The following is a 23,559-nucleotide window of genomic DNA, read 5'->3' as shown; positions in this document are numbered from 1 at the left end:
GTCCAATAACTAACATCAAACATTATAGTAAATAGAGCTTGCTGTGTTATTTTTACAGCAGTCCAAATAATGCAAACTTTAATAAATTAAACACAGTTCAGAGCAGCTTTATAATAGTTCAACATATCAAAAATAATTGAATTAACACTTTAAATAGGCCCCTTATTGACCAACTATGACTGGGTAGAAAATTGAAACCCAAAGCAGGGTTTCTATGTTCTTTGCATGCAAAACTTTTTTATGAATATGAATTGAGTTGACTATCGTAAATCTTCTACCAAGCTCATATTGTTGTCTGTACACCAGTTAAAGAGATCCATTTTCAACATTTGCTTGTGCCCATCACATATCAGCTAAGCTGAGCATTTTAATTTTCCTTAAACTTATAGTGTAAATTAAAAAGTCTTCATCATTTTTTCCATCTTGAAAAAAAGCAGTGGGATAAGTGAAATTTCACAGATGTAAAATGAATTTTTCAGCAATTTTGTGTTTTTTTTTAAGTATGCAATAGGTTTTAAATCTCCAAATGTTTTAAAACATCAAAAAAGTCCCCCATTACTCTCATTATTCTATGTTTTTTTCCACCAAAAAGAAAAAGCACAGTTGTAAAAAAAAACATACCCCTAAATATACAGTGAGTACAATTTTGTTTTGCAAATATCACCTAAGCTACTCAAACTAAGCTGAGAGTTTCACTTCTGTGAAATTTAACAAATGCATATTCTTAATTATAATTTTTTTTTTGCTAAATAAAGTTCACCAAAATTATTCTCTGTATATCTAGTGATCATTGTCACTGGGACAGAAAATAAGGGGAAATCAAACATTTTATGATTTTAACTGGAAAAGGAGTAGAAGGATAATCTTCCATTGGAGACCCCTGTTCTGGTGGCCTAGGATTTTCATTTACTTTACTAAACTTTCCCTAATGGTCACACAGAGTATAATAAAACATGCAAAAAGGTAGCAATCATTTTTTCAGAACATCTAAAGCCATTTTTTCCCTAGAATTTCATTTTAATTGGAATATTCCCTGCATAGTATAACTGTTGCAATAAGTGTTTCAGTCTGTTGCCTAGATTTTATACATTTTTTGTATAGATGCTCCAATTAAGATCTGTGCAAAACCAGGTCAGACTGTTATTTGATTGATCTTTAACCACCTGCCGACCCGCTCATGCTGACATACGTCGGCAAAGTGGCATGTTCCCACAAAACGCGGGTGGCTGCGGGTGGCTGTCAGGGGAGAGGAGACAGATTGTTTGTTCCTAGAAAGTAGGAACAGCAATATGTCTCCTCCCCTAGTCAGTCCCATTCCCCCACTGTAAGAAACACTCATGATGGAACACATTTAACCCCCCTGATCACCCCCTAGTGTTAACCCCTTCCCTACCAGTGACATTTACACAGTAATCAGTGCATTTTTATAGCACTGATCACTGTATAAATGTCAGTGGTCCCAAAAATGTGTCAAAAGTGTCCGATCTGTCTGCCGCAATGTTGCAGTACCACTAAAAACTGCAGATCACTGCCATTACTAGTAAAAAAATAATAATAATAAAAATGCAATAAATCTTTCCCATAGTTTGTAGACGCTATAATTTTGGGAAAAGCAATCAATATGCACTTATTGCGATTTTTTTTTTTTTTTTTACCAAAAATATGTAGAAGAATATATATATTGGCCTAAACTGATGAAGAAATTAATTTTTTAAAAACATTTTTTGGGATGTTTATTATAGCAAAAAGTAAAAAATATAGTTTTTTTTTCAAAATTGTCACTTTTGTTTATGTTTATTTTTTGTTTATAGCGCAAAAAATAAAAAATGCAGAGGTGATAAAATACCACCAAAAGAAAGCTCTATTTGTGGGTAAAAAAAGGATGTCAAATTTGTTTGGGTACGGCATCGCACGACCGCAAAGTTGTCAGTTAAAGTGGTGCAGTGCCGTATCGCAAAAAATGGCCTGGTCATTAAGCGGGAAAATCTTCCGGTCTGTAAGTGTTTAAGCATCCAAGTAGATTCAAATATTAAGTTTTGTGTTTTTAAGCGTGTATTCTTTAAGTCATATCATATATGCCAAAACAGTGTAAAGATTAATGTTCTGCATTTTTTTATTCCTACTTTATTATGTGCTGCAGTTCTTGGATATAAAGTTCAGTAAATAAATTGGGCTGAAAAGAAAAGTTAATTCATTCTGTAAAATGAAAACTATTATAATTTATTTTTTTTTTCAGCTGTACATATGCACCAGAAAACACAGTTATTATATTTTAAATGTAAATAACAGTATTATTTTTACAGCACGAACATGTGGCTCAAATCTTCAAGGACCATCTGGCATTATAACCTCACCTAACTATCCAGTTCAGTATGAAGACAACGCACATTGTGTTTGGGTGATAACAAGCATAAACCCTGATAAGGTATGATGTATTGTTTTTGATGATTTGTTTATGATGTATAAGTTATACCGCAGTAATCTATGCCCGATGTTCTACCATTTATATTACTAACCATTCCAACATGGTAACATTCCCTATCCCTAAGTTAGTAATTCTTTCCTCTACAACTTTATTGATGTAGTCTATAACTTATCAATCAATCAATCACACAATCAATCGATAAATATACTTTTAAGGACATAAATCCACAACAGTATTGCAAGGTTTAAAGTTGAAATGTGTAATAAACTTAATTTAACTTTTCTCAAGATGCAAAAAATAAATCTAATCCCAATTTATACAAAATCAAAAATCATATACCATGATAATAGAGACAAATAAATAGATAAATCAATATACACCTGAATATGAACAGGAATTAACAACCGCGTGATAAAGTAGATTCATATAGTGTGTACAATCAGAGCTATAATACTCCACAAAATACCAGTGATGAAAACACGAGAATAGACAAATTTTATCAGCAAAAGAAAAAGGGGAAATATAGGAATCATAACAACTTACACAAAGCTGAACAGAGAGAAAGTTGAAAGAGCAGTGATGATAAACAAGGCAAACAAAGTAGATTAATTTAACTTGGGGCTGGCCTGTTACCTCATCAGGACCACTGCGAACTCTGTCTACTCATATATTGAAAGTTTGAGATATGAGATTTAGAAATCCAAATGTATGCCTGTTCCAAAAACAGTATGTGAAAAATATAATATCTATAAGAATTACTGGTAGGTTACTTGTCTAAATTGGCCCTAGTGTGTGTATGTACTGTATCTATAAAGTATATGTGAGGTATAGGACCTTAAATTGTAGACTCCTTGAGGGCAGGGACAGATATGAATGATAAGGTGCTGCATAAATTGTTGATGCTGCCTAAATTGTCAGCACTGTATGTAAAATTACTAAATTAAATAATATAAAAATTCATGTAGGTGAATATTACAAACTGATCCAGGTAAATACATGCTTAGAATGTTTCCAGGCTAAATGATAGAAAAACATACCCTACTATTGAGTCTTAATGCTTAAAATTTTTTTTAAAATAGGTGGAAAATGTCCTACACCCCAACATTGAACCATTATAAACCTTTTTTTCACTCCTGAACATTGAGACTCTCCTGACAAACCCCTTGTATTGTTGTTGTGTAATAATATTAATAAGCAATATTTTAATGCTTTGTTATTACTGTCCAATTTTGTAAGCTCCTAGTTATCAAAAACATTGAAAAATGAAACTATAAAATAACCAATTTGCATTGATGCTTTGTACTTCTATCCTGCTGAGGTTTTGAATCTGTGTTTGTGTAATTTATGTGTTTTGTGCTGTATAAATATATAGTATCAGTTTTATCTTGTAGTGCTGGGTTTTGAAAAGACACTAGTAGTAGCAGATGGCACCAAAATTAATGCAGTTTTTGTTAGTGTTCTTGCTACATTGACACCTCACAATATCTACCTATGTCAGAGGCGAAGAAGTTGTATAATTAAAAGTGGGATGATTTTAATTATGTTAGGAAGCAAGCATAATATATAAAAGTTATTGCTGAAAATAAATTTCTGTTCAAAATCCTCCAAATATATTCATGCTATGATGCATTGTGCAATTACACAAAATTGCAAGTGAAGCGTTGGAAATGACTTTTATGTCATTAAGCTGCTGACACTTGAACACAAATTTGCTAAGCTTCATTAAATCCACAGCCTTTTGTAAGTTTACAACTTATTTCCAAAGACAATTAAAGGAAAACATAACAAATCTATACTTACCTTATATAAGTAAGACTGACGCCTCATGGGCGGCTTCCCAGCCATGCCTGAAAATGCCACAAAGCTCTTGTTATCTGTATATGTTAGGACCATGTTGGTCACACTGGTTAAACAGCGTTTATTTTCAGTAGGCCTATAAATTCACTGTAATTGTTGCATATATTAAAGCTGAACTGCAGGAAGATATAATGAACACAATTTTATCCTATTAAGTATGAATCAAAACACATTAAAGCTACACTCCAGGCAGATATAAAATACCCAAATTAATGCAGCTCTGTATTCATTATTATATCATTGACTGTATAAGCTGTGCATCTAGTGTAAATGTCTGAATGTGACTTGGTATCAGCAATCCTCTATACAATCCTTTGTACAGCAGCGCTGAGAGACTAAGAGAGGGAAGAATAGCACTTGGGGACAATCAGGGGTCACGCATGCAAATGTGATGACAAAAAACGTGTTGATAGAAGAGAACAGAAGGATAGCCTCGTTAGTCTGCTATTGCTTTTTCATTATCCAGTCAGAAGACTGAAAGGTGGAAAGAGGACATTGCATTCCTTAACCGTATTATTGGACGGTGTCATCTAACTGCTGTGTGAGGCAGCTGTGTAAATTTGAGGATAAACAAAAATACAGATAAAACATTTCCTTTGTATATGTTTTATCTGTGTATTTAGCTATTTATCTGGAGTTCAGCTTTGTATTTTAACATTGAACTAGCATACATAACTACCAAATCTGTATAGATATTAGCTTACTGTAATGTCCCACACAGCAGCACTCTGACAGATTAACAGAAGAAATTTAGCAGTCAAGAAAAATCTCATGCGCAACATTTGAGTTATAATAGTGGAGAACACAAAGACGATCAAGTCACAGGGATGATTGTCCAGTCAAAGGCTGGGTGGTTTCTGTTCCGTGCTGCATTGTTCAGTTGCAGTTTAATCCATAGGAAGACCAAGAACTAGGGATAAGTGGAGGAATTTTGGCTAAATATATTTTACCTAAAAAAAATATCAATTTCACCTTGACTAAAATGCCACCAAAATCAGTCCCAAATTGTGTCATGAAAACTGCTTAGGCAAATTTTCCTTTTTTTTCTAACAAAGCTAGATTGTTTGTTTTTTTCAAACAATCTTTGCCTGTGTCATGGTGGACTGCCACATGCAGTCCAGGCAAAGCTCACTAGCCAGTAGTCACTACCCAGAGTAAAGGTAGATGGATAGTTAAAGATAGTTTGCGCAGTCAAATGCCATCTGTAGCAAACTTATCAGGATGATGCTTCGCTTACCACATAACTTGTTGATTGGGCAAGGCTGCCCCATTTGGAATCTATATGGACAAGTATTGAAGAGTTCAAAAGCCTTCCCTAATAAAGAGGAACCCTCTGAACAAAAGCTAATGCCAAACTTCAGCTTAAGAAAAGCTGGCCAAAGATGGATAGCATTTCAAACAAAAGTTCTTAGGAAAATTCTCACTAAAATTCTCAGGACATTCTCAGAATATTTGAATGCCATTCAAAAGATTTTGTTTGCTTTTAACATTTGATTTTGGAATGAATAGACTTTACTGAATATAACCACATACACTGTTAGAATCATTCGTTCAAGAAAAATTTTCAAATTTTCTTGTCACTGGGGTCAAAAATGAAAGTCAATTTGACCTACTAATGATTAGAAAAATGAACAAACTTTCTTAGAATATTTATTTCCTAAGGATTTTCCTCCAAAATGTTATTAATCTACTGTGCCTTGCAAAAGTATTCACCCCCTTGGCATTTTTTGTTTTGTTGCCTCACAACCTGGAAGTTTATTGTGAAGCAAACATCAAATAGGACAAAATTACAAAAAAAGTCAATGTGCATAACTATTCACCCCTTAAAGTCAGTACTTTGTAGAGTCACCTTTTGCAGCTATCACAGCTCCAAGTCACTTTGGATAAGTCTCTATGAGCTTGCCACATCTTACCACTGGGATTTTTGCCCATTCCTCCTTGCAAAACTGCTCCAGATCCTTCAAGTTGGATGGTTTGCACTTGTGAATAACAATCTTTAAGTCTGACCACAGATTTTCTATTGGATTGAGGTCTGGGCTTTGACTAGACCATTCCAACACATTTACATGTTTCCCCTTAAACCACTACTTAAGTGTTGCTTTAGCAGTGTGTTTGGGGTCATTGTCCTGCTGGAAGGTGAACTTCCATCCTATCCTCAAATCACACACAGAGTGGTACAGGTTTTGCTCAAGAATACCCCTGTATTTAGCACATCCATCTTTCCCTCAACTCTGACCAGTTTCCAAGTCCCAACTGCTGAAAAACACCCCCACATCATGATGCTGGCACCACCATGTTTCACTGTGGGGATGGTGTTCTTTGGGTGATGTGATGTGTTGGGTTTGCGCCAGACATAGCGTTTTCTTTGATGGCCAAAAAGTTAAATTTTAGTCTCATCAGACCAGAGCACCTTCCTCCATACATTTTGCAAATCTCCCACCTGCCTTTTTGCAAACTCAAAACATGCCATTTTGTTTTTTGCTGAAAGTAATGGCTTTCTTCTGGTCACTCTGCCATAAAGCCCAACTCTGTGGAGCGTATGGCTTATTGTTGTCCTATGTACAGATACTCCAGTCTCTGCTGTGGAACTTCAGCTCCTCCAGGGTTACCTTAGGTCTCTGTGCTGCCTCTCTGATTAATGCCCTCCTTGCTCGATCCGTGAGTTTTGGCATGTGGCCGTCACTTGGCAGGTTTGCTGTTGTGCCATATTCTTTCCATTTAGTTATAATAGATTTCATAGTGCTCCTAGGGATCATCAAATATTTGGATATTTTTTTATAACCTAACCCTGACTTGTACTTCTCAACAACATTGTCCCTTACTTTTTTGGAGAGTTATTTGGTCTTCATGGCAGTGTTTGGTTAGTGGTGCCTCTTGCTTAGGTGTTGCAGCCTCTGGGGCCTTTCAAAAGGTGTGTATATGTAATGACATATCATGTGACACTTAGATTGCACACAGGTGGACATAATTTCACTAATTATGTGACTTCTGAAGGTAATTGGTTGCACCGGAGCTTTTTATGGGCTTCATAACAAAGTGGGTGAATACAAACGCACATGCCAATTATCATTTTTTTATTTCTGAAAAATAGTTTTATGTATATATTTTTCTAATTTTACTTCACCAACTTAGACTATTGTGTTCTTATTCATAACACATAATTCAGATTAAAAAAAAACATTGAACTAAAGGCTGTAATGTAACAAATAGGTAAAAAGCCAAGGGGGTGAATACGTTTGCAAGGCACTGTATGGCCAGCTTAGAATTGATGTGCATCAGGAGAAATATGAACCTGCAGAGGCTGACTCGGGCCCACTGGTGGTGTTTGCAAAACAAAGGAAATCCTCCCATATTTAACAGTCTCATAGTTACAGTCAAGTAAAAAAAGACACAAGTCCATCTAGTTCAACCAATAGAAAAAAAAAAAAAACAAACAAGTGAACATAATGAATGAAAAACCTTCATATACAAAACACAATGACCAGGTGCGTGTGCGGAAACCCAAGATAGTGGACGCATAATCCCACAGCTCCAGGAGGGAGGGGCCAAGAGCGTTAGCGAGGGACTCAAGAGGAGGATCAGGGCTGCTCTCTGCAAAACCACTGCACAGAGCAGGTGAGCATGAGGTGTTCATTTTTTTTAGAAAGCCTTCAATATTACTTTAACCAGTTCCCGACCATGTCACGATTAGGGATGAGCCGAACACCCCCCGGTTCGGTTCGCACCAGAACCTGCGAACGGACCGAAAGTTCGCACGAACGTTAGAACCCCATTGACGTCTATGGGACTCGAACGTTCGAAATCAAAAGTGCTCATTTTAAAGGCTAATTTGCATGGTATTGTCCTAAAAAGGGTTTGGGGACCCGGGTCCTACCCCAGGGGACATGTATCAATGCAAAAAAAACTTTTAAAAACGGCCGTTTTTTCGGGAGCAGTGATTTTAATGATGCTTAAAGTAAAAAAAAAAAAGTGAAATATTCCTTTAAATATCGTACCTGAGGGGTGTCTATAGTATGCCTGTAAAGTGACGCGTGTTTCCCGTGTTTAGAACAGTCCCTGCACCAAATGTCATTTTTAAAGGAAAAAATCTCATTTAAAACTGCTTGCGGGTTTAATGTAATGTCGGGTCCTGGCAATATGGATGAAAATCAGTGAGACAAACGGCATGGGTACCCCCCAGTCCATTACCAGGCCCTTTGGATCTTGTATGGATATTAAGGGGAACCCCGCACCCAAATTAAAATAAGGAAAGGTGTGGGGCCACCAGGCCCTATATACTCTGAACAGCAGTATACAGGCTGTAGGTTTGTTGTTAAGTAGAATCTCTTTGTAATTTTGAACGGGTACATTTTTAACGTGTTTAGCTCCAGCCAAAAAATCTTTTTTAAGCTTTTTGGAAAACATAGGGAAGGGTTATCACCCCTGTGACATTTGTTTTGCTGTCTTTCCTCCTCTTCAGAAGATTTCACCTCACTTTTTGTCCCAATGGATTGGAAAGCATCAGTGGAAAGGAGAAATGTTTTTCCAATATTAACTCTTACAGGAGAGAATTTCCCTTCCTAGGGGTAGATTTATTCTCACTTCCTGTTGTCTCCTTCCGTTTGCAAGTAGGAGTCGTTTGTAAGTTAGTTGTTTGAAAGTAGGGTCCTGCCCTATATACTCAGCAGAAATTTGGGCCTTAGGTGTTGCTGTGGCCACAACACTGTAAGCCCTCACAGGGCTCTGCTGTGAAATATTAGATCAAGAATTGTAATTACATGCACCTGTTGAACAGGAGCTGAAAAATTAGGCCTTAGGCACTGGTGCTGGTGCCACAACACTGCAACCCCTCACAGACACTCTAGTTGGAATGCAGGAACGAGCCCTGCTGCAAAGTATTGCATCAAAAATTGTAATTACACGCCCCTGTTAAACAAGGGCTGAAAAATTGGGCCTTAGGCACTGGTGCTGGTGCCACAACACTGCAACCCCTCACAGACACTCTAGTTGGAATGCAGGAACGAGCCCTGCTGCAAAGTATTACATCAAAAATCGTAATTACACGCCCCTGTTAAACAGGGGCTGAAAAATTGTGCCTTAGGCACTGGTGGTGGCACCCAGAACCAAAAATGTTCTTACAAGCTATCAGCGTGATGATTGAGGAGGAAGAGGATAATTACTCAGGGATAGTCACTCAGCATCAGCATAGGCAGTCTTTGAAGGGATCTGAGATTTCAAAAAAAATTATTCGGTTACATCAGCATCAGGTGCTTGGTAGCTGGTGGTGATCCAAGACTCATTCATTTTTATGAAGGTCAGTCGATCGACCGAGTCAGTGGACAGACGCACCCTGTGATCGGTTACCACGCCTCCAGCAGCACTGAATGTGCATTCCGAAAGAACGCTGGATGCAGGACAGGCCAGTAGCTCAATTGCATACTGTGCAAGCTCTGGCCAGTGATCCATCCTCAAGACCCAGTAACCCAGAGGATTTTTGGTGGGAAAGGTGTCCAAGTCTGATCTTGCCCCTAGGTATTCCTGCACCATGTAAAACAGACGCTGGCGATGGTTGCTGGAACCGATCATACCTTGGGGCTGCGGACCAAAAAATTGTCTGAACGCATCGGTCAGACGGCCACCTTCTCCACCGCTCCTTCTTTGACTGACCGAAGCCTCAGCAACACGTTGTCCAGAAACAGGAGTTTGTAACCTCCCAGTCTCTGGGAACGCATTGCACAGACCTTTCTGCAAGGCCTCCCGAAGATGTTTCATCCTCTGCTCCCTCTGCGATGGCAAGATAAGGTCCGCAACCTTACCCTTGTAACGTGGATCAAGGAGGGTTGCCAGCCAGTATTGGTCCTTCTCCTTGATACCACGAATACGAGGATCCTTACGCAGGCTTTGCAGGATCAGGGAGGCCATGCAGCGTAGGTTTGCTGAGGCATTCGGTCCGGAGTCCTCTGGGTCACTAAGGACGACATGGTCCGCAGCCACCTCCTCCCAGCCACGTACAAGTCCATGTGTTTCTTGGGACTGATCCCTTAAAGACTGCTGCTGATGCTGAGTGCCAGGCTCCACCTCCATACTGACACAATCTTCCTCCTCCTCCTCCTCCTCCTCTTCCTCCTCGTCCTCTTCCTGTGTGATCGGCGGGCACGCAGGAACACTGTCTGGATAAAGGGGGCCTTGAGAGCTAAGGAAGTCCTCCTCTTCCTGCCTCTGTTCTGCCTCAAGTGCCCTGTCCATTATTCCACGCAGCGTGTGCTCCAACAGGTGGAAAAGGGGGACAGTGTCACTGATGCATGCACTGTCACTGCTCACCATCCTCGTGGCCTCCTCAAATGGTGACAGGACAGTGCATGCATCCCTGATCATGGCCCACTGGCGTGGGGAAAAAAAACCAAGCTCCCCTGACCCTGTCCTGGTGCCATAGTCGCACAGGTACTCATTGATGGCCCTCTGCTGCGTGTGCAGCCGCTGCAGCATGGCCAACGTTGAGTTCCACCTGGTGGGCATGTCACAGATTAGGCGGTTCTTGGGCAGGTTAAACTCCTTTTGGAGGTCCGTCAGCCGAGCACTGGCATTATATGACCGGCGGAAATGCACACAGACTTTCCTGGCCTGCCTCAGGACATCCTGTAAGCCCGGGTACCTGCCCAAGAACCGCTGCACCACCAAGTTAAGGACGTGAGCCAAACAGGGCACATGGGTCATTTGTCCCTGTCGGAGGGCAGAGAGGAGGTTGGTGCCATTGTCGCAAACCACCATTCCTGCCTTAAGTTGGCGTGGCGTCAACCACCTCTGAACCTGCCCCTGCAGAGCTGACAGAACCTCTGCCCCAGTGTGGCTCCTGTCCCCCAAGCACACCAGCTCAAGCACCGCATGGCATCTTTTGGCCTGCGTACTTGCGTAGCCCCTTGAATGACTACGGAGCACCGCTGGTTCCGAGGAAGAGGCCATGGAGGAAGAAGAAGAGGAGGGGGTGGAGGAGAGAGGTGTGTCACAATCATTAGCATTTTGGAGGCTTGGTGGCGGAACAACCTCCAACACTACTGCACCTTGTCCTGCATCCTTCCCAGCTGCCAGCAGAGTCACCCAATGCGCCGTGAAACTTAGGTAACGTCCCTGTCCATGCCTGCTGGACCATGAGTCAGCGGTAATATGCACCTTACCGCTGACCGCCCTGTCCAGCGAGGCATGGACATTGCCTTCCACATGCTGGTAGAGAGCCGGAATCGCCTTCCGTGAGAAAAAGTGGCGTTTGGGTACCTGCCACTGAGGAACCGCACATTCCACAAACTCACAGAAGGGGGCAGAGTCTACCAACTGAAAAGGCAGCAGTTGAAGTGCTAGCAATTTTGCCAAGCTAGCATTCAACCGTTGGGCATGTGGATGGCTGGGAGCAAACTTCTTTCGGCGGTGCAGCAGCTGGGGCAGGGAAATTTGCCTGGTACAATCTGACGTCGGTGTACCAAAATCAGATTGCCCACAAGTACGTGGCTGTGACACACCTAATTCTACACCTTCATTCCTCTCAGTGCAGGTCTCAGAGAGGACTGAAGGTCTAGTGGGGTTGGAAATCTCAGCTGATGAGGAGCAAGCAGAGGTCCTCTTTGTTCTTTGGTGTGGGTCTTTTAGATACGCTTGCCAACGAACTGCATGGCAGGTCAACATATGTCTGGTCAAGCATGTGGTACCCAAGCGGGAGATGTTTTGGCCACGCGAGATACGCTTGAGACATATGTTGCAAATAGCAGCGGTGCGATCTGATGCACTCGTCTCAAAAAAGGCCCACACCAAAGAACTTTTTGAATAACGCGCAGAGACTGCAGCGCCCTGCACATGTGGAGCTTTGGGGTGTGATGCAGTCAATGTGCTGCCCTTAGGCTGGCCCCTGGAGGGCATCCTGCCTCGTTGGTGATGTGCCGCCTCCTCCTCCTCCTCCTCCTCCTCTCTCCTATCAGGCACCCACGTTGAGTCAGTGACCTCATCATCCCCTCCCTCCTCATCACTGGAGCAAACCTGGCAGTATGCTGCAGCAGGGGGAGTATGACTGCCAGATTGCTGTCCTTCTTGGGCACCCCCTCTGTCCGTGCTCGTGTTACTGCCTTCATCGAGCTCAGTATCATCATCAGAGCCTTCCAAACGCTGGGCATCCTCCTGGAGCATGTACCCAACACTGTGGTCAAACAGTTCGAGGGACTCCTCAGGAGGACATGGTGGGGCTAGGGAAGGAGTCACTGATGACATTGAGCCGAGGGAAGAGGCCGCTGCTTTGCCAGACAAAGTACCCTGGGCATGGGTGAGAGAGGATGAGGAGGATGAGGACGGCTTGGTCATCCACTCGACCAAGTCTTCCGCATGTTGCGGCTCAACATGGCCAGCTGCCGAAAAAAAGGCCAAGCGTGTCCCATGGCCACGTGCTGATGAGGATGCACCGTCTCCACGACCAGCACTAGACACAGAGCCCGCTTGCCCTCTCTTATTGGCTTGTGACTGTCTGCCTCTCCTTCTTGGACTTCCAGACATACTAATGTCCTGTAGCTGCACTAAGCTGGGATATATATATATATATATATATATATATATATGTACTGATACTGCAGCTAGCAAAATCAACTGCCTGCCTGTAGTATGAGAACACCACCAACCTTCTACAGGTAGCTTTAGCTGAACACTGTGAGGCGGACGCACCCCACTAACTTGTAGGTTTAGCAGAACACTGTGAGCAGGACGCACTGCACTAACTGTAAATAGTCTAGCTGCCTGACTGTGGTACTAATAGGATCAAAAGAACACCAGCAATTTTCTTCAGGTAGCTGTATTTACTGTAACAAGACAAGCCTGCCTGTCAGTAAGAAGATAACAGAAACGGATCTAGCTGAACACTGTGAGCAGGACGCACCCCACTAGCTTGTAGGTTTAGCTGAACACTGTGAGGTGGACGCACCCCACTAACTTGTAGGTTTAGCTGAACACTGTGAGCAGGACGCACCCCACTAACTTGCAGGTTTAGCAGAACACTGTGAGCAGGACGCACTGCACTAACTGTAAATAGTCTAGCTGTCTGACTGTGGTACTAATAGGATCAAAAGAACATCAGTAATTTTCTTTAAAATACTGTAACAAGACAAGCCTGCCTGTCAGTAAGAAGATAACAGGAACGGATCTAGCTGAACACTGTGAGCAGGACGCACCCCACTAGCTTGTAGGTTTAGCTGAACACTGTGAGGTGGACGCACCCCACTAACTTGTAGGTTTAGCTGAACACTGTGAGCAGGACGCACCCCACTAACTTGTAGGTTTAGCAGAACACTGTGAGCAGGACGCACTGCACTAACTGTAAATAGTCTAGCTGCCTGACTGTGGTACTAATAGGATCAAAAGAACACCAGCAATTTTCTTTAAAATACTGTAACAAGACAAGCCTGCCTGTCAGTAAGAAGATAACAGGAACGGATCTAGCTGAACACTGTGAGCAAGACGCACCCCACTAGCTTGTAGGTTTAGCTGAACACTGTGAGGTGGACGCACCCCACTAACTTGTAGGTTTAGCTGAACACTGTGAGCAGGACGCACCCCACTAACTTGTAGGTTTAGCAGAACACTGTGAGCAGGACGCACTGCACTAACTGTAAATAGTCTAGCTGCCTGACTGTGGTACTAATAGGATCAAAAGAACACCAGCAATTTTCTTCAGGTAGCTGTATTTACTGTAACAAGACAAGCCTGCCTGTCAGTAAGAAGATAACAGGAACGGATCTAGCTGAACACTGTGAGCAGGACGCACCCCACTAGCTTGTAGGTTTAGCTGAACACTGTGAGGTGGACGCACCCCACTAACTTGTAGGTTTAGCTGAACACTGTGAGCAGGACGCACCCCACTAACTTGTAGGTTTAGCAGAACACTGTGAGCAGGACGCACTGCACTAACTGTAAATAGTCTAGCTGCCTGACTGTGGTACTAATAGGATCAAAAGAACACCAGCAATTTTCTTCAGGTAGCTGTATTTACTGTAACAAGACAAGCCTGCCTGTCAGTAAGAAGATAACAGAAACGGATCTAGCTGAACACTGTGAGCAGGATGCACCCCACTAGCTTGTAGGTTTAGCTGAACACTGTGAGGTGGACGCACCCCACTAACTTGTAGGTTTAGCTGAACACTGTGAGCAGGACGCACCCCACTAACTTGTAGGTTTAGCAGAACACTGTGAGCAGGACGCACTGCACTAACTGTAAATAGTCTAGCTGTCTGACTGTGGTACTAATAGGATCAAAAGAACACCAGCAATTTTCTTCAGGTAGCTGTATTTACTGTAACAAGACAAGCCTGCCTGTCAGTAAGAAGATAACAGAAACGGATCTAGCTGAACACTGTGAGCAGGACGCACCCCACTAGCTTGTAGGTTTAGCTGAACACTGTGAGGTGGACGCACCCCACTAACTTGTAGGTTTAGCTGAACACTGTGAGCAGGACGCACTGCACTAACTGTAAATAGTCTAGCTGCCTGACTGTGGTACTAATAGGATCAAAAGAACACCAGTAATTTTCTTTAAAATACTGTAACAAGACAAGCCTGCCTGTCAGTAAGAAGATAACAGGAACGGATCTAGCTGAACACTGTGAGCAGGACGCACTGCACTAAATGTAAATAGTCTAGCTGCCTGACTGTGGTACTAATAGGATCAAAAGAACACCAGTAATTTTCTTCAAAATACTGTAACAAGACAAGTCTGCCTGTCAGTAGGAATATAACAGGAACGGATCTAGCTGAACACTGTGAGCAGGACGCACTGCACTAAATGTAAATAGTCTAGAAGATAACAGGAACGGATCTAGCTAAACTGAATACAGTGTATATATATATATATGCAACACCTGGGATGCATATATATACACAATACACTTTAAGTGCAGCTAACTGACTGACTGTCCTGCCTAATCTAGCTAACTCAAATGAAATGACACTGTCTCTCTCTCTCTCTAAGCACACCGGAACACACTGCACAGGGCCGCCGTGCAGGCGGCCTTATATAGTGTGGGGCGTGTACTAAATCCCCTGAGCCATAATTGGCCAAAGCCTCCTTGGCTTTGGCCAATTATGGCTCTCTGTTAAGGCGGCGCTGTGATTGGCCAAGCATGCGGGTCATAGTGCATGCTTGGCCAATCATCAGCAAGCAATGCACTGCGATGCCGCAGTGAATTATGGGCCGTTCGCGCCACAGGAATTTGGCGCGAACGGCCCATATCGTTCGCAATTCGGCGAACGATCGAACAGCCGATGTTCGAGACGAACATGGGTTCAACTCGAACACGAAGCTCATCCCTAGTCATGATATACTGCAGCAGAATGGCTCCCCTGGATGAAATCCCGTACGGGTAAGTCCTTCCCTTTTTTAGCCACCATAGGACACGCGTGCTGCCGGAGGCTCAAAAAAGTGTCAAAAGTCTCTGATCTGTCCGTCGCAATGTTGTAGTACCGCTAAAAAACTCAGATCACCGCCATTATTAGAAAAAAACAATAAAATAATAATAAATGCCATAAAAATGCCATAAATCTTTCCCATAGTTTGCAGGCACTATAACTTTTGCGCAAACCAATCAACTTGTTTTTTTTTTTTTTAAATTGGTGGATATTTATTATAGCAAAAAGTAAAAAATATTTTTTTTTCAAAATTGTTGCTATTTTTTTGTTTATAGTGCAAAAACTAAAAACTGCAGAGGTGATTAAATACCACCAAAAGAAAGCTCTATTTGTGGGAAAAAAGGACCCAAATGTTGTTTGGGTACAGTGTCGAATGACCGCGCAATTGTCAGTTAAAGCGATGCAGTGCCAAATTGTAAAAAGGAGGTAAAATCTTTCGGGGCTGAAGTGGTTAAGGGGAGAGGTTGCTACAATAGACCCACCGCTCCCTGGGTTCCAAACCACCAATGAATGCACATCAGCGAGACATCATAGTGACAGGAAAGAAACTTTACTCTCTAGTGTCTAGCTCCCACAATAAATCTACTATAGATTGCAAAGGGGACAGGTTACACATTTTCAGCGACTTGTCTCCCATCACTTTAAGTAAAAGGCTTCTCCTGCGACCTATAACCTTGCCTCATCAGAAAAAACATGTGCCTTATTATTAGGACTTCCCATTCTGTTTGAGCACCACCAAGGATGGCACCCAACACAGCATCAAAGATCTTCAAGAGGGTGATATCTTCTTTTTTCTCAAACAAAGGTTTTATTTGAACAACAAAAAAAATAAGACATACAAAGACCAAAGCACATTGGATACGGAATACTGTCAGTTGTATGAATTGTACATTTGAGACAATAAGCACTATACAATTTACACTAAATTATATTTTCATCTTACCTATACCTGCAAACAATCATACAATATTTATCATGAAGTATTGATGTAAAACCGCTGCTATGGAGCCACCAAGCATAGATATCAGTATCCTCTCTGTTAATAAAGTAAACAGTCTAGAACAAGGTCCACTGGGGCTAAACCTGGAACAGTGAGCCATGAGGACCATAATTTATCGAATTTACTGCTGATATTCCTATGTTGGTAAATTAACTTCTCGAATCTGATGGTATCACCCATTTGAGTAATCCACTCCTTTACTGTGGGAGGCTCTGTAGACTTCCAGTGCCTCAATATTAATTTGCAAGCTTGAAAAAGGGCTCTGGCAATGGCCTGTCTAGTGGTATCCTCAACCTGAAGGTTATCTAATATAACGGGTGATGTCTTCTTCAAAGCCTTGGGTCTTCCACCTCTCCTGGATGATGTTTTGCTTCCAGCTTTCACCAATAATTGTCCATTCTCCACACCAAGCAAGATCTGGACACCAGCTAAGTCCAAGGCTAGGAGACCACCTCAAGCTGTTCCATGAGTCTCTTTTCTGCAACCACCTACCTGAGACTGCTGTCTGATATGTTGAGTTTATTTTTCTCCCTTTAATTATATGGTGGCTATTGTTCTGATTCAGGACATTGGTATGAGGTATGGTGGTGATTAGGACACTGGTATGGGGTATGCTGGTGATCAGGATAGTGGTATGGCATATGGTGGTGATCAGGACATTGATATGGGGTATGGCGGTAATCAGGATGCTTGTATGGGATATGGCTGTGATCAGGATGCTGGTATGGGGTATGGCAGTGATCAGGACATTGGTATGAGATATGGTGGGCATTAGGATGCTGGTATCGGGTATGGAAGGGATCAGGATGCTGGTATGGATTATAGTGGTGATCATAACACTGGTATGGGGTATGGCGGTGATCAGGATGCTTGTATGGGATATGGCTGTGATCAGGACGCTGGTATGGCAATGATCAGGATGTTAGTATGGCAGTTATCTGGATGCTGGTATGGGATATGGCAGTGATCAGGTGATCAGGATGCTGGTATGGAATTTGGCAGTGAACACGATGCTGGTATGGGGTATGGTGGTGATCAGGATGCTGGTATGGATTATGGCGGGGATCATGGAGCTGGTATGGCAAATCACTGTGATCAGGACGGTAGTATGGTGGTGATCAGGACATTAATATGAGGTATGGTGGTGATAAGGATGCTGGTATGTTGTATAGAGGTGATCAGGGTGCTGGAATGGGTTATGGCAGTGATCAGGACCCTGGTATAACTTGGTGGTGATCAGGATGCTGGTATGGTGTGTGGAGGGGATCAGGGCCACTGTGTGGCATATGACAGTAATCAGGATGCTGGTATGGGGTATGATGGTGATCGGGATGCTGGTATGGCCTATTGTGGTGATCAGTGGTATGAGGTATGGCTGTGATCAGGGCGTTGATATGGCAAATAGCGGTGATCATGGCACTGATATGGCATATAGCGGTGATCACTATGTTGGCATGGGAGTGATCATAGCACTGGTATGCTGTTAGACACAGCAATCACGTGGTTCAAGATCACGTGATCAGCCTGACACAGCGGTAATGTGATTCACTGTGTCCAGGGCACACAGGGATCACTGGGCTCCCCGAGTGCCCACTCTTTAAGCCGCGCAGGAGCTGCCAATGCAGGGGTGACATACAGGTACCTTGACCTGCATTGGCATTGCTTCCCATCCACCGTCTATAGGCTGTGTGCGGACAGGAAGTGGTTAATATGGAAAAAGTGAATGAGTGCTAACACATCTCTGGGGTCTGAGGTAGGGAGATGCTTGAGCTTTTGAGTTTAAAGACTCTGTGGGCTCAATCAATTATACAATCTTGAGGAATTTGTCTGGGCAGCAGTGTCTGGAACAATTATTTAACCACTTGCTGACCGCCACATGTACATATACGTCGACACAATGGCACGGACAGGCAAATGGGCGTACAGGTACGTCCCTTTAAATTTGCCGCCATGCCATTGCATGCGCACTTGCCGCGAGCTCCGTGAGTGTGATCGCGGGTCCCGCGATCATCTCACGGAGAGGAAGATTGTGGAAATGCTGATGTAAACAAGCATTTCCTCATTCTGCCTAGTGACACTGACACTGATCACAGCTCCCTGTAATCGGGAGCGGTGATCAGTGTCGTGTCACACATAGCCCCTCCCCCCACAGTTAGAATCACTCCCTAGGACACACTTAACCCCTACAGCACCACCTAGTGGTTAACCCCTTCAATGCCAGTCACATTTACACAGTAATCAATGCATTTTTAATTGCACTGATCGCTGTATAAATGTGAATGGTCCGAAAATAGCACCAAAAGTGTCCGTCATGATTAAAATCAGTCATGATTAAAATCGTTGATCGCCACCATTACTAGTAAAAAAAAATTATTAATAAAAATGCTATAAAACTATCCCCTATTTTGTAGACGCTATAACTTTTTGCGCAAACCAATCAATAAATGCTTATTGCAATTTTTTTTTTTACCAAAAATATGTAGAAGAATATGTATTGGCCTAAACTGAGGAAAAAAAAATGTTTTTCATATATTTTTTGGGGATATTTATTATAGCAAAAAGTAAACAATAATGCATTTTTTCAAAATTTCACTAATTTTTGTTTATAGCACAAAAAATAAAAACCGCAGAGGTGATCAAATACCACCAAAAGAAAACACTATTTGTGGGGAAAAAAAAGGACTTAAATTTTGTTTGGGAGTCACGTCGCACGACCGCGCAATTGTCAGTTAAAGCTACGCAGTGCCGAATCGCAAAAAGTGCTCTGTTCTTTGGCCAGCCAAATGGTCCGGGGCTTAAGTGGTTAAAATAAAGTGGTGTATACCTTTCTATAACAAGTAAACGTACAATCCATCCAACAGTGTACGTATCTAAATAATGTTAAAACAGACATACAGTATTTGTGTACAGTGATAGTTATTAACTACTTAAGGACCGGAAGGTTTTGCCCCCTTAATGACCTGGCCATTTTTTGCGATATGGCTCTGCATTGCTTTAACTGACAATTGACAAGATTGATGTCCTTTTTTTCCACAAATAGAGCTTTCTTTTGGTGTTATTTGATCACCTCTGTGTTTTTTAATTTTTGCGCTATAAACAAACAAAAAGTGACAATTTTGCAAAAAAAAAAAAAACTATAAAAAAAACACATTTATTCAGTTTAGGCCGATATATATTCTTCTACATATTTTTTGGTAAAAACAATTGCAATAGGCATATTGATTGGTTTGCACAAACGTTATCCCATCTACAAACTATGGGAGAGATTTAGGGACCTTTATTTTTCTTTATTGTTTTTACTAATAATGGCGGCGATCAGCGATTTTCTAGTGGGACTGCGACATTGCAGTGGACAAATCTGACCCCAAATTACTCTTTTTGGAGACCAGTGACATTATTCCATTGATCAATGCTATAAAAATGCACTGATCAATGTAAAAATGACTCTGGCAGGGAAGGGGTTAACACTAGGGCGCGATCAAGGAGTTAAGTGTGTTCCATGGGTGTGTTCTAACTGTAGGGGGGATGGGCTACCAGGAAAATGACATAAATCACTGTTCCCAATCACTGGGAGCAGTAGATCTCTGTCATGGTTTCTGTCAGAATAGGGATCCACTTGTTTACACTGGCAGATCCCCAGACATCGAATCCGTCTGACCCGCGGCATGCTCCAGCAGGGGGAGCGAGATCACCCTGCCGGCAGCGTGCACCCACCTGCAACTATTTTTTAGGTAGTTTTAAATAGTGATCTCTTATACTTCAATAGGGTGCTATTGGTTCATAATTAAAATTTAAAACTAATTAAAAATCCATAAACAGTTCACAATTTTCTGTTTCGAAACCCTTCACCTATCACCAATAACCTCTGATTCCAAAACCGTGTCACCACACCATGTGTTCAAGTCTCACAGAACTCTCACCTTAACCACATATCAATTAGGCCTTATAATGATATATTGTACTCCCCTCTTCTTTATTTTGGCATCTCTTTCTTCTCCTATTCGCTAGTGCCCCTCTTCAGGTTACTCATCCTTAATATGCAGTATGTGTATATGGCTCCTTATGTTAATACATCAGGTTACATACATTACAGACAGCACACCTACATATATACAGAATACAGACTGCATAACTCACAATTGGGAGGGGGGAAAGATGCACAGGCTCCCATAGTGTAGTATTAAGCCATCAACTTTCTAATCTATTTAAAATTAAATGCACTCACATTCAATAAGTTAAAAACATGTTTCTTCCCTCGTTACTTCCGGGTCACATCAGCTTCTCCTCTCTCCCTATGCATTATGTCATGTCACATGTGACTTTATCAGGGGGAGAGGCCGGCTGACTAAATGTCCCTATATAGTGCCTGCAATGCTCATTTGTTAGTGCTCATTTTGTTGTGGTATGTTCCATCGACCAAATTTCCCTTAATTCTCTGTCACTTGTGAGCCTTTGGGGACCCAGCTGCTTGTTTTTTTGGTGACATGCTCGGCAGGTGACAGGTGCCATTGTGATTTTCTGTTTCCCTCAGTGAAGGGACACAGCACAGAGATTATGCTGCCATACTTGGCTGCACCCAAGCCATGCTGGAATGGATTTTCTTCACACACTCCCTCCTTGTCAGTGAACAGTGTGCCCCATCACCTGGGTACATGTACAGCCAGGTACATAATAGTAAAGGTTTGTTTTTATTGTGCTAGATTGTTGCTTTCTCCCTTTTTACTTTTAAGTAGTACATAGACCTCAGAAAGTACACCAGAATGAAGAGACCCTTTCCTAGGTCTATTACCAGTATACCTAAAGTGTTCAGATCCCTGAAATGGGAAGGGTGGAAATGGCATAGGTCATCCTGAGGCAAGGCTACGAGGGCTTTCATTTTAGTGGACAGATACTTCCCCTAAAGCCCTGCCTTGAGTTTAGAGAGGCATATTGTTAAAAGGAGAGAGCTGTTTACAAGCCTGCATTCCAGGAAAAAGCTGTTTACCTGGACTGCCTGAAAGATACAGTATGTATCTTATATTTTCTCCAGACTGGTAAGTCTTGTACCTGTGGTACTACAAACATGTATTGCACTAAGGGATGTATATTTGTAATTTGAATATATTGTAGTGATTTGTGTTGCTATGCCTGCTATTGCTGGTGTCTGATTACTCTTGATTCCCACACCAGCTTAAAGTGGTATTAAACCCAAAACTAAAAATGTAATATCTTGCAGCTTACCAATTATTAGACGTGGTGGCTGCATTGGTTTTCTTTTTTTCTGTTGTTTTCACCTGGTAAATTGGCCAGTAACACACCTCCTGTATTAGAGTGCTCCCGCTCTGGGGAAAGAGCACAGGTACACCTTTGGACAGCAGCATTGTTAATTTGAGGGAGAGGAGTGTTACATATACTAGCAGATTCAGATTTGCTAACAAACTGAAGCCAAACTCAAGCTCATACTTTATAAGCAGTTATAGAAACAGTCCTTTTTCTTTTGGAAATGGTTTTACATAAATAAATATAAATTTGACTGTGTAATCATTCCTGTCAGTAGAAGATGGTGTGTCTTGTTCTTTTGAAAAACAACAGACTTATTGTCCAGATCACCAGGGGAAAATAAGGAAAAGAAAGTCTAAAAATGAAAACAAATGCAGCCACCACCAGTGGCGTCACTAGGAGGTGGGGCCAGAGGGGGCCATGACCCCCCCAAAATAATATTGTGCCCCCCTATGTGCCCCCCAATTAAAAGAAACTGACTCTGGGAGCAGTCTGGAATGCAGGAGACTGAGACAGACTGAACCTCGGTAGCACTGGCTCTGACTTTATTTCTGGCCACTGATTGTTAGAGCCGCCTGGCGCCTAGCAACCAGTGACGTCATGGCTGCAACTCCCTCTCTGCCTAGTGTTGAAAGCGGAGGAGGACTTAACTTCGTCCTCCTCTGCGCCTAGGGCTCCTGGGGTCCAAAGCAGCTGTCCGGTGTGTTGTGGCCACCTGGGTGGGAGAGGTGGCTGGGCAGCACATAGGGAAACCGAACCGTCCATTTCTCTTCTGCTGCCGCTGAACTCCCGCTTCTCCTCCTGCAGGTATTCAGCGTGGCAAGAGATACATTGACATATTGGTTACTCTATGTGCTGCCCAGCCTCCCCTCTTACCCAGGTGGCCACGATCATATTGCAGGGGACACGTGCGGGCACAGCTATTTATGCAATCAGGGAGCCCATAGAGAACTATAGGCTACCTCTGGTTTCTCCTGCGGGTGCAGTGCAGCTTTTGTGCATGCAACCTCCTCTGGCTGACAGACCCGATGGTCTCTCTCCCAGCCTGCAGCTACTGAGTACACGGGCTGACCAAGCTGGTGGGTGGGGCGGGGGTGTGGCCATCTTCCCTTACATGCACAGATGGCTGCTGAAAATTGTACCGGACCTTGGAGGAGGAGCATAAATGGCGACCCCGGGAGGCTTCATCTCAATCCATATGGTGAGTGACCCCTGCAGCAATTCCCTCCATGTGCAAGTCTTCAGCTCCCTACTGTGGTTAGCAAACTTTATGCTTCCCCCCTGGATACTGGTGACTGCCCCCCCCCATATACTGCTCCCCATTGTATAATGGTCACTGTTACCCCCCTGTATGCTGTATAATTATTTATTTAGATTGTATTTAATTATTATATTGTGAGGCCTGTATATTGTTAACTGCTCTCCCTCCACACTGTATACTGCCCACTGCTGTTCACCTGTATACTGCTCACTGCCCCTCCCCCCATGTATACTGCAGACTCTCCGAAATATACTGCTCCCCCCTGTATACTGCTCACTACCTCCCCATTATATACTGAACCATCCCCTCCCCTGTATACTGCTCATTGCATCCTCCACTATATACTGATGC

General features: G+C 42.5%; 1 protein-coding gene across 1 annotated transcript in view; it reads left to right on the top strand.

The window, feature by feature from the left end:
- CSMD1 (CUB and Sushi multiple domains 1) overlaps positions 1 to 23,559 on the top strand; it is a 3,274,537-nt gene that overhangs the window by 1,959,471 nt on the left and 1,291,507 nt on the right. Inside the window, exon 10 of the mRNA XM_073626646.1 lies at positions 2,304 to 2,425. Coding sequence (XP_073482747.1) covers positions 2,304 to 2,425 — 122 coding nt within the window. The remainder of the gene's footprint in view (positions 1 to 2,303; positions 2,426 to 23,559) is intronic.

Source organism: Aquarana catesbeiana, linkage group LG04, assembly GCF_042186555.1.
Source record: "Aquarana catesbeiana isolate 2022-GZ linkage group LG04, ASM4218655v1, whole genome shotgun sequence".
NCBI classification, from domain to species: domain Eukaryota; kingdom Metazoa; phylum Chordata; class Amphibia; order Anura; family Ranidae; genus Aquarana; species Aquarana catesbeiana.
Note: the sequence above shows the minus strand (reverse complement) of the source record. Positions and strands in the feature narration are given on the sequence as shown.